The sequence below is a fragment of the Arabidopsis lyrata genome (assembly GCF_000004255.2).
Source record: "Arabidopsis lyrata subsp. lyrata unplaced genomic scaffold ARALYscaffold_8, whole genome shotgun sequence".
In the NCBI taxonomy this organism is placed as follows: domain Eukaryota; kingdom Viridiplantae; phylum Streptophyta; class Magnoliopsida; order Brassicales; family Brassicaceae; genus Arabidopsis; species Arabidopsis lyrata.
The window spans coordinates 18,471,993-18,481,402 of NW_003302548.1; the positions used below are offsets into that span (position 1 = coordinate 18,471,993).

General features: G+C 39.4%; 3 protein-coding genes across 5 annotated transcripts in view; 2 read left to right on the forward strand and 1 right to left on the reverse strand.

Annotated features, from left to right (window-relative positions):
* The window catches only part of LOC9300627 (formin-like protein 13), a 6,519-nt gene extending 4,827 nt beyond the window's left edge, over positions 1–1,692 (forward strand). The window contains 7 exon segments of the mRNA XM_021016366.1: positions 3–48; positions 122–216; positions 298–369; positions 465–581; positions 853–921; positions 1,020–1,086; positions 1,166–1,692. Coding sequence (XP_020872025.1) covers positions 3–48; positions 122–216; positions 298–369; positions 465–581; positions 853–921; positions 1,020–1,086; positions 1,166–1,398 — 699 coding nt within the window. The 3' untranslated portion in view covers positions 1,399–1,692.
* Positions 1,693–2,058: 366 nt separating this feature from the next.
* LOC9300628 (glycerophosphodiester phosphodiesterase GDPDL7) lies at positions 2,059–5,537 on the reverse strand. 3 transcript variants are annotated; one of them, XM_002866206.2, is made up of 9 exons: positions 5,216–5,537; positions 4,984–5,111; positions 4,564–4,860; positions 4,379–4,488; positions 3,789–4,287; positions 3,357–3,677; positions 3,133–3,272; positions 2,573–3,056; positions 2,059–2,494 (listed from the first exon to the last, which is right to left on the reverse strand). In XM_002866206.2, exons 2-9 carry the CDS (start codon positions 5,093–5,095, stop codon positions 2,193–2,195), a joined length of 2,265 nt encoding a protein of 754 aa, XP_002866252.1. In that variant the 5' UTR covers positions 5,096–5,111; positions 5,216–5,537; the 3' UTR covers positions 2,059–2,192. The 3 variants fall into 3 exon arrangements, with proteins under 3 accessions (XP_002866252.1, XP_020872020.1, XP_020872019.1); XM_021016361.1 differs by having other exon boundaries at positions 4,984–5,134; XM_021016360.1 differs by having other exon boundaries at positions 5,195–5,537.
* A 119-nt stretch (positions 5,538–5,656) lies between these two features.
* Positions 5,657–7,386, forward strand: LOC9302327 (VAMP-like protein YKT62). The gene is made up of 7 exons (XM_002864506.2): positions 5,657–5,892; positions 6,113–6,359; positions 6,448–6,545; positions 6,632–6,730; positions 6,859–6,924; positions 6,996–7,082; positions 7,207–7,386. Exons 2-7 carry the CDS (start codon positions 6,161–6,163, stop codon positions 7,255–7,257), a joined length of 600 nt encoding a protein of 199 aa, XP_002864552.1. The 5' UTR covers positions 5,657–5,892; positions 6,113–6,160; the 3' UTR covers positions 7,258–7,386.
* The last annotated feature ends 2,024 nt before the right edge of the window (positions 7,387–9,410 follow it).

The window sequence follows — 9,410 nt, forward strand, 5'->3', positions numbered from 1 at the left end:
AGACAATTTTATCCCTTGGGAACGCCCTAAACCAAGGGACGGCTAGGGGTGAGTATGAATATGGAATGTATTAACTCTGAATTGTATCTTTTATCCTGCTCTAAAAGTAGTTTTTGTCTAGGTGCTGCGGTTGGGTATAAATTGGACAGTTTGCCGAAACTCAGTGAAACACGGGCACGTAATAACCGAATGACTCTGATGCATTATCTATGCAAGGTAAGCTATTATAGTCTGCGCTTCTGTAGCTTTATGGATGTACCAGAGGAAGAAAGATATAGTCTGATGGATTCTTTACAGATTCTTGCTGAAAAAATCCCAGAAGTTTTAGATTTTACAAAAGAATTATCCTCGTTGGAGGCGGCAACAAAGGTACTCAACTTTCACATTTCACATTTCACATGGAATTTCTACAGAAATTGATAAGAAAACTTGGAACTGCGTTAATTGCCTGAACTTTGATACAGATTCAACTGAAGTTTCTGGCCGAGGAGATGCAAGCTATAAACAAGGGACTGGAGAAAGTCGTACAGGAACTTTCCTTGTCCGAAAATGATGGCCCGATTTCACATAACTTTAACAAGGTATCACTGTCACTGATCACTAGTTGCCTATGTAAGGCTTTCTAAAGTGGAACAAAATACAAGGCTCATAGATTGTAGGGGCTGTGATCCCTGAATTATGTTGCTAGTAATTTTTCAGTGAAATGTGCTATATAACAATTAATAAGGCATCTAGATGGTTGCTAACTAACAAATTGGGTTGACAGTGCGACTGCATAGACAGTTAAAGAGTTGATAATTGATTAATTTGATTCTTGTTTGACCATTTTTATCAACTGTTGTTTCCCCACAGATATTGAAGGAGTTCCTTCATTATGCAGAAGCAGAAGTAAGGTCGTTGGCTTCACTCTATTCGGGGGTGGTATGTCCCAAAAGTCTAATGTACAGTAGATATTGTTGCATGCTCTGCTCTATCGTTGGTTGAGAACTTGCTCAGAATAAATAAATTATGTATTTCAGGGAAGAAACGTGGATGGCTTAATTCTCTACTTTGGTGAAGACCCTGCCAAGTGCCCTTTTGAACAAGGTATGTGTATCCTTCTCTGTAGCTCAATGTGAAACCATGTGTTCCAAAAGTTAATCTAACAAGTGGTTGTAAATTGCAGTGGTGTCGACTCTTCTAAACTTTGTAAGACTGTTCAATCGTGCGCATGAAGAAAACGGAAAACAACTCGAGGCAGAAGCTAAGAAAAATGCTGCTGAAAAGGAGAAACCAAAAACGGGTGGATTAGATAAAGAAATCAAGAAGCCCTTGGATGAAGAAGTTAAGGAGAAAACAAAAACAAGTGGATTAGGTAAAGAAATGAGTGAGCGACTAAAGGAAAGAACCGCTCCTTGAATAACCGGCTATACCGATTTCTTCCTAAGATGGAAATGGTCCAAGACAGGACGGGCTTTGAGAAGATAAGCACTCGGTGAAGGTGAGGCCGTGCTTAAAACTGGCTTTAGAGCATGGAACAACAGGAGTGGGATGTTAAGGACAACAATATTTTATCTTCTTTAACGGCAAAGCTAACTTGTAAAATAGGGAGGGGTATAAAATATTGTAATTAGAAAGCAATAAACATAAATACATCATTATACCACATGTTTGGTCAATCTCAATAAAGCAAATGTCACTTTATTTACCTCATTCACTTGTTTAAAACTGTGAAAGAGGCAAGAGGCTATTTTTGCATATAAATCTTCTTTTTTTCTCCTACCGGAGGGAAATTGTGATTTCATGCTTTTTAAATTCCCAAGTGAGCGAGTGTATTTTTCTATTGTTATCCAATTACTGCTACGGTGATTTGAGTATTGATATCTTTTCTTTCTTTTTGCAGCTTCACTATCTTGAGAGACCATTAGATGCAGGAAAACGTTGTGGAGAAGGTTAGTCACGAAAATAGAAACAGATAGAAAATAAGAATTGGTAGATTATCAAGATTCCAATTTCTGAGCTAATGAATACCCCTACACAACAAAGAAGGCTTCTTTGATCGTAGTGTGCATGTGTGTGTATATTTTATATATATATATATATATATATATATATATGTGTATGTATATTGCCGTAACGTATGATAAAAACATATAGCATAAGTGTCTCAACCAGAGGATTTCATATTACAAACTGTTGCATCAATCTTTATTTTAGGCAACACAGAGGACTCCCAAGGCCAACATTGCCAGCAAGGAAAGGCCGAGATTAGCAGTGATGGAAACGGTGCCTGAAGGAGGAGGGGGATGTGGCTGAGCTCCTCCAGTTGCATTGGAGGCAGCCAAGTTTGCAACTGGAGGCAGAGGCGGATCAATCACGTCTTTGGCATCAAGAGGTGGGTTTGGCGCACTAGCTGGTGGTTGTGCTTCCTTGTCTGCAACAGAGAGTAGAGCGCCAGCTTCCGCAGGTAAGATGGCATAGGGCTGGTCTTTGTTTAAATCTGAGCATGGACTCCCTGCATTTGCATCAAATATAATTGATCAGCCTTATCTTTGTAATGTGTATATATATTCTTGTAGAAGTTTTAACTTACTTAAGTATCTGGTTGCGGTGGCAGGGAACTCTGTGATTACTCCATCGACGCCACTCCCTGCAATGAATGTTGCAAGCTCTACCGTAGGATCAGAGAAGTAGTCGAACGCTATGGAGATGTACTCGTTTCTTAGGACCGAGACGTAAACAGAGATATTCGCTTTGTGCATTTCCTCTACCACGTTAGTTTTTCCTGTGGCAAAGCTTTGGGAGACGGTGACGAGGGAAGTTCTCATGAGATTGACAGCATCTGCGTACTTCTTGATTTCATCAACCGATGGCTTGGGAGCACCTCCGATTTCCTTTTCAATGCTCAAGACTCTGGTGTACGGAGGTACAGCCTCAAAACTGGCCAGAACTGAAGTGTCATCTGACTGAATCAAAACTTTCTGAGTTGATTGCTTGTCGAGTGTGGATTTGGCCAGAGCCGACTTAACTGCGTCTACGACTCCTAAGCCTTTCTTTGAGGCTAAATAAGCAGCATTCTGTCAACAAACAATGCGTTAGTGGAGCTGCCTTGAGTAAATTTAGGAGCATTTTGGGAGTTTAAAAAAGGCTTGCCTCGATGTTGATCAGAACTCCGGCGACTGCCTTTGCTTTGCTGAAGTCAAGAAATTCTGCGAGAGTTATGAACTTCCCGGCATTCTTGTTTGCTGGGTTTCTCTGGAAGCCCGTGGCAGTGAAGGGGCTCTCGATTTGTGCTGAAGACAAAGAAATCCCAATCTCAGTGACTTAGTTGAGAATGAGATAGTTCAGAAATCTAAATATAAGAGTCAGTTTCTTACGCTTCACAGACTGGATCTCGGCCCAGGTGAGATCAAAAGAGAAAATGCCGTTGGTAGGCTGGATCTCAGGAACGCTGGTGGCTCGGGACATGAAAGTAGTCATGGCGGTGGTACTTGCTGTGAGGTCTGCAGCATCATGGCAGAAAGCGATTCCGTCTTTGGACATCTGAACAGAGCAATCGATCACGTCTGCTCCCTCGTCGACTGCTTTCTGGTAAGCCAGATCTGTGCAGCCTGGATAGTCCCCGCTTGCTCCATTGTGAGTTATAACCAATGCATGCCCTGCTTTGGGGAGATTGCCCTTTTGGTGAGAAAGGCACGCTGCAAGAACACAAAAGAAAGAAAAAAAAAGAACACAAAAGTGTGGGCCGTTAGCGTCAGATATCTGACGATATATACATATATATATAAGTAGATAGCAAGTCATCTCACTGATGGATTGTGATGCTGTTGGCGGGAAATCGGTGATAACTCCATCAACAGAGAACTGGCCATTGTCCACAAACTGGAGATACTCAGCAGAGGGATCATAGCTGTAGTTGAAGCTGGTGCGCATGTCGTTGGCAAATCCAGAAGCATACACCTCTAGACCAGCTTTGTGGGCATCAGCCACAAAGGTGGTGGCGGGCTTAAGGTAGTTAGCTGAGTCAAGGGGCCAGATGTAGTCTTTGGGGACAAGAACGCCTGAAGCAAAGGCCTTGATTGCTGCGAGGTTCTGCTGAAGTTCGCTGTACTTCTTGTTTGTGGTGGGCTCAATCGCCTCGGGCTCTTTGAACTCGAAAATGAGCTTTGTCTTGGCCCTTCCTGCGTCCATCCCAATGCTCTTCAAGAAACCGATCTCTGGAGATGAGATGACATTAATGCCGCGGAATCGCAAGCTTCTCAGGTATTCGGCTGCGCTCAGCTTGTGTTCCATGTAGAAGGCATCGTACTGCACATTTGCATTGTTTGATTTTTTTTATGAATCAACAAGAATCCTCCCTATGCTGGTTAATCATGTTCTCAAAGAGATGAAGAGATACCTGAACGCTCAACCAGAACTTGGGAGGCTTGGTTCCGAGGACGTCCTCCACTGCGGAAACCGGCATTTGGCCGTCAAAGATGCTGGGCCGTGAGAAGATGTTCTGGACCACTGCTCAAGAATACAAAACATGAAAATGTGTGGTGGTGGAGAGCAATAAAGGGAGAAAAAAAGAAGTAGACATACAAGAGACATTGGAGAAGATGGTGTCGGCATCATAATCAAGGACAAACCAGCCCTTGAGGTCCTGACCATTGACCTTGTAGGTCTTCTGGGCTTTGGGGAAGAGCGAGGAGATGGTGGTTGCATTGTCAAGTCTGATATCTGACAAGCAAAGGCCCACACCGTCCTTAGTCATCTGAAGGTTGCACAACATTGTGAGGCCAGGCGAGCTGGTGCTAATAGCCATGTCGTTTGCAGGGGCGCTTGACTCAGGGAAAAGACCCGAGAAGCCGCCTCTGGCCACAACTGCAGGCTCTTGCCCTGGAAGACAAAAGACAAGTATGGATTCTTAGAAAGAAACAAACAACATGTTATGCAATATGGGCAGACTCTGTTTACTATACCACCAAGAAACAAAAAGATGTAATGTAAATGAATACTTACCGTTAAGGGTGAGCCATTTCTTGGTAGGAACAGCAGCGGCAGACGCAGGAGTCTTGGGGGCCGCAACACATAAGTGTATAAAAAGGGAGAAAAAGATGATAAACCTCAGCATCTCTGTTTAATAAATCCTGTTTGTAACACAAAGGAAAAACTATTATGAGACGCATAAGTTTAGATTTAAACAACAAAAAACGAAAGAGGCGAGAGAGACAAGTAAGGTGCTAGATCTCACAAGGAGAAAGCAAGAACATATGCCCCTTCCTCTTCTGCCTCCTAATGCTTCTTTTCCCGTAAGGGTTTGAGATTTTGAAAGAAATGATGAAGAAAAACGGAAGCTTGGGGCCAAAGAAAGAAGGGGTTTCAAAATTGGAATGAAGAAAAAGAAGTTAGTTAATTAATGGTAGGAAAGAAACTTGATCATCCCAATTATGGATCAAACAACCCATCCACACCTATTTTTATCTCTCCTTTCTCTCTTACCGCGTTTCTGTCGTTCATTGCATTAATCCTCCTCCCTTCATGAGACCTTGACGTATCAAAAAAGATATACTAAACTACTCCCTCATTTTTTTCACATACGTATATAAATTTTTTTACACGAACAAATATTAAAAATAATTTCTATATAATAATAAATAATTTATAAAAAAAATATATTTCTTTGTGGCCTAACCCTAAAAGCCTATCTTTACTTGCTTTAAAGACTCTCGGAATCTCTTACTCGTGTATAGATAAATACCAAACTTCCCTTTAACTAAAGTGTAGGCTTTTGTTTTCTCTGGCCTTCAACAACGATTCAACTCTGAGTATTCCAATTTAAAATCAATCGCCGGCGAACTCCTCTCCTCTCTACATCTATACATCGCATTGTCGCTCTCGCCTCCTCTGTCTTGTCTACTCTCTGCTCCGGTAACTCCTCTCTATCTTGCTTCTTCTATCTTTAGCTTCTTCTCTGTCTCCTCCTATAACATGCATCTCTGCTCGAACACTCTGTCTCTCGTCTACTCTCTCCTTGTTGTTTCAAGAGCTGTGTTTTCTTTCCAGTTTATATATCTTATGTTTGTATAGTTAGTAACAAAATCAGTCTCTCACCAACTGTGACTTTGTTTTTTGTCTCCCCATGATTCAGCTACGTTTCTGGTTATCCTGCCTGATTTCATGATTCAGAACCGTTGTCATGAAGATCACTGCCTTGCTCGTTCTCAAGTGCGATCCCGAAACTCCCGAACCAGTTATCCTGGCCAACGTCTCCGACCTCTCACAATTCGGAAAATTCAATTTCTATCGCTCTAACTTGGAAGAGTTCATTGTATTCATTGCCAGTACTGTCGCCAAACGAACCCCTCCTGGTCAGTGCCAATCCGTCAAACACGAAGGTTCTTCTTCTTTTTTTGGCTCTAAGATCTGTCAACAGTGTCCTGTTTTTAAATTTGTTATTGACATCCCTGTGTTGATGATATATAGAGTATAAAGTGCACGCTTACAACATAAATCCCCTCTGCGCCGTAGGATTCATGGACGACCATTATCCCGTTCGAAGTGCCTTTTCCCTTCTCAACCAGGTACCAGAAAATCCAAATTCTGGTTAATGTTCCTTCTTGTTTGAAGGAAAATATATTTTCTTTTGTTGACATTCTGTTTTTGACAGGTATTAGATGCGTACCGGAAGGATTTTGGTGACACATGGAGGTCTGCAAACTCTAGTCAGCCGTGGCCATACTTAAAAGAAGCTTTAGAAAAATTTCAGGTTCTCCACAGACTTTACTCCTGCCACTGTTTGGGCCTTTTTTGTATCTATAAATCTTGTTTAAAACTTTAGGAGCTATTTGCTGTGTCAATTACCGGATTCTTTTAATCCTATATGCATATCTTCAGGACCCGGCAGAAGCTGATAAGCTGTTGAAAATCCAGAGGGAATTGGATGAGACCAAGATTATCCTTGTAAGTGCCGTCCCCGGTTCTTGATTGTTGACGTAGTTGTCAAAAAAACTGACTTTTGTTTTATACTACAGCATAAAACCATTGATGGTGTCCTAGACCGAGGTGAAAAGCTGGACAGCTTAGTGGAGAAGAGCTCAGAGTTAAGCCTGGCATCGAAGGTAACATTCCACCCTAGTTTACTTTACTATTGTTTCTTTAGTGGATTCTGAGGGTAATGGGGGAGAGATGAAATATATAGTTTCTGACATGAGAATATTGGTTTTTGGTGTTTGGATGAAACAGATGTTTTACAAGCAAGCGAAGAAAACAAACTCTTGTTGTACACTTCTCTAAGCTGCAATGCAACTCTTGAATGTCCCTCTATATATAGAATGGTCTACCCTACTTGAACTGCTCTCTCTGTGCATTTATATTATCATATGTCAAGGAATGTCAAGTTTTAGTTTTTCATTTTTTGTTAAACATGACGTCGTCGCTTCTTATATAGGCGAAGCGAAGACGATGTTAGACGACGTTTTAGAAACTGATGTTAAAATATTCACGTCTCTTAAATACTGCGTTAAAAAATTCTACAAAATCGTGAAAGCATATGAGACTACTCCACTATACATGAGAAGAAGGAGAATTCAAGTAGTGTGGCCATTATGTTGCTACCGAGTTTGCCCAATTAATGACTACTTTACTTAATACTTACAATATTTATATATCAATGAAAGTTTTCTATTGTCTTTTCATCCTTAATTATGTTGGGTAATTGGATATCCTAAAGATTTTGTATCAGTATAGGTTCATTATATTCATAAGGTTTATGTCATGTTATCTCATCCAAAATTTTGAATATATTTTGTAGACATTAGTTGTAGACGAAGTGACTTGGTGAAGTCATTTTCTTATGTTCTGTCTTCCTCTCAAGTCTCAACCCAAAACTAATATATGTTGTGACGGGAACCACTATCTTCCAGTTCCAGATTGTAGTCAGATGGTAACGATATCAGGGACAAATACAATATGAAAATGATACGATTTGTTAACTTTAGGAACGAACGATGACATTATCTTATATTCATCATTGTAAAATGCTTTGGAATTGATTTGAAAAAGAATTTTTTTTTTACCAAAATAAACATTTTATCATATTATATTTAATTTATTTTCATTGTAATGAAATAAGAAAACGTGATGTCATTATAGTGACATCTTAATTGATAAGTATTTCATAGCACAAGATTTCATAAATAGTTAATTACTATATAAGATAAGTCTATGTAATAAAATGAAATCAATTAGTTCTGAAATCACCAAACCATATTATCTCAATATTTAATTTCAAGCTATTCATATTGTATAAGAAAAGTTATTTATATGACTACATTCAGTTCATGAAATAAAACATTTATTTTAAAAAGAAAAATAAATTTTAATCTTAAATTTATTTTCACTTCTAATTTTATTTATTTGGGCAAATATTCACTTCTAATTAATTAAAAACTCTCTTTTCCATGATGATAGTTTGGTAAAAGGATTTAATTTTGGAAGCTATATAAATTATTTACCATAGGCAGTAAATTCTATAGATATGAAATATAACAATAATCAAATTATTTTAAAAGATGTTAAACACATTTCAGTATATATATTTTGTTGTATTGTATTGCATAATGCATATTTTTACTATATTCATTTCAAAATCCTAAAAGCCTATCTTTACTTGCTTGTGTGTAAATACCAAACTCGGTTCAAACTTGACTTATAATTAAAGGTTTAGGCTTTTGTTTTCTCTGGTCCAGTTCAACGACGATTCAACTCCAACTGAAAATATATCGCCTGCGATCTCCTCTCCTCTCTGCATCTATACATCGTATTGTCGCTCTCGTCTCCTCTGTCTTGTTTACCCTCTGCTCCGGTAACTCCTCTCTATCTTGCTTCTTCTCTGCCTCCTATAATATATCTGCTCGAACACTCTGTATCTCGTTTACTCTCTCCTTCTTCTTTCAAAAGCTCTGTTTTCTTTATAGTTTCTATATCTTTTGTTTGTATAGTTAGTAACAAAATCAGTCTCTCACCAACTGTGTTTTTGTTTTTTGTCTCTCGATGATTCGGCTACGTTTTTAGCTCATAGTAAAAACTCATTGGTTCTGTTTTAGTGATCCAGAACCGTTGTTATGAAGATCACTGCCTTGCTCGTTCTCAAATGCGATCCCAAAACACCCAAACCAGTTATCCTGGCCAACGTTTCCAACCTCTTACAATTCGAAATATGCACTTTCTATCGCTCTAACTTGGAAGAGTTCATCGTATTCATTGCCCGTACTGTCGCCAAACGAACCCCTCCTGGTCAGTGCAACTCCGTCAAACACGAAGGTTCTTCTTCTCTTCTTTGTCCCTTTGATATTTCATCAGTGTCGTGTTTTTAAATTTGTTATTGACATCGTCATGTTGATATATAGAGTATAAAGTGCACGCTTACAACATAAATGGCCTCTGTG

Coding starts and splice junctions, on each gene's coding strand:
- LOC9300628 (XM_002866206.2), bottom strand. CDS start 5,095: ATGCTGAGGTTTATCATCTTTTTCTCCCTTTTTATACACTTATGTGTT. Junction 4,861..4,983: donor GAAATGGCTCACCCTTAACG/GTAAGTATTCAT, acceptor TTTGTCTTCCAG/GGCAAGAGCCTGCAGTTGTG. Junction 2,495..2,572: donor CACCGCAACCAGATACTTAA/GTAAGTTAAAAC, acceptor ATGCAAATGCAG/GGAGTCCATGCTCAGATTTA.
- LOC9302327 (XM_002864506.2), top strand. CDS start 6,161: ATGAAGATCACTGCCTTGCTCGTTCTCAAGTGCGATCCCGAAACTCCC. Junction 6,546..6,631: donor CCTTTTCCCTTCTCAACCAG/GTACCAGAAAAT, acceptor TGTTTTTGACAG/GTATTAGATGCGTACCGGAA. Junction 6,731..6,858: donor AAGCTTTAGAAAAATTTCAG/GTTCTCCACAGA, acceptor GCATATCTTCAG/GACCCGGCAGAAGCTGATAA.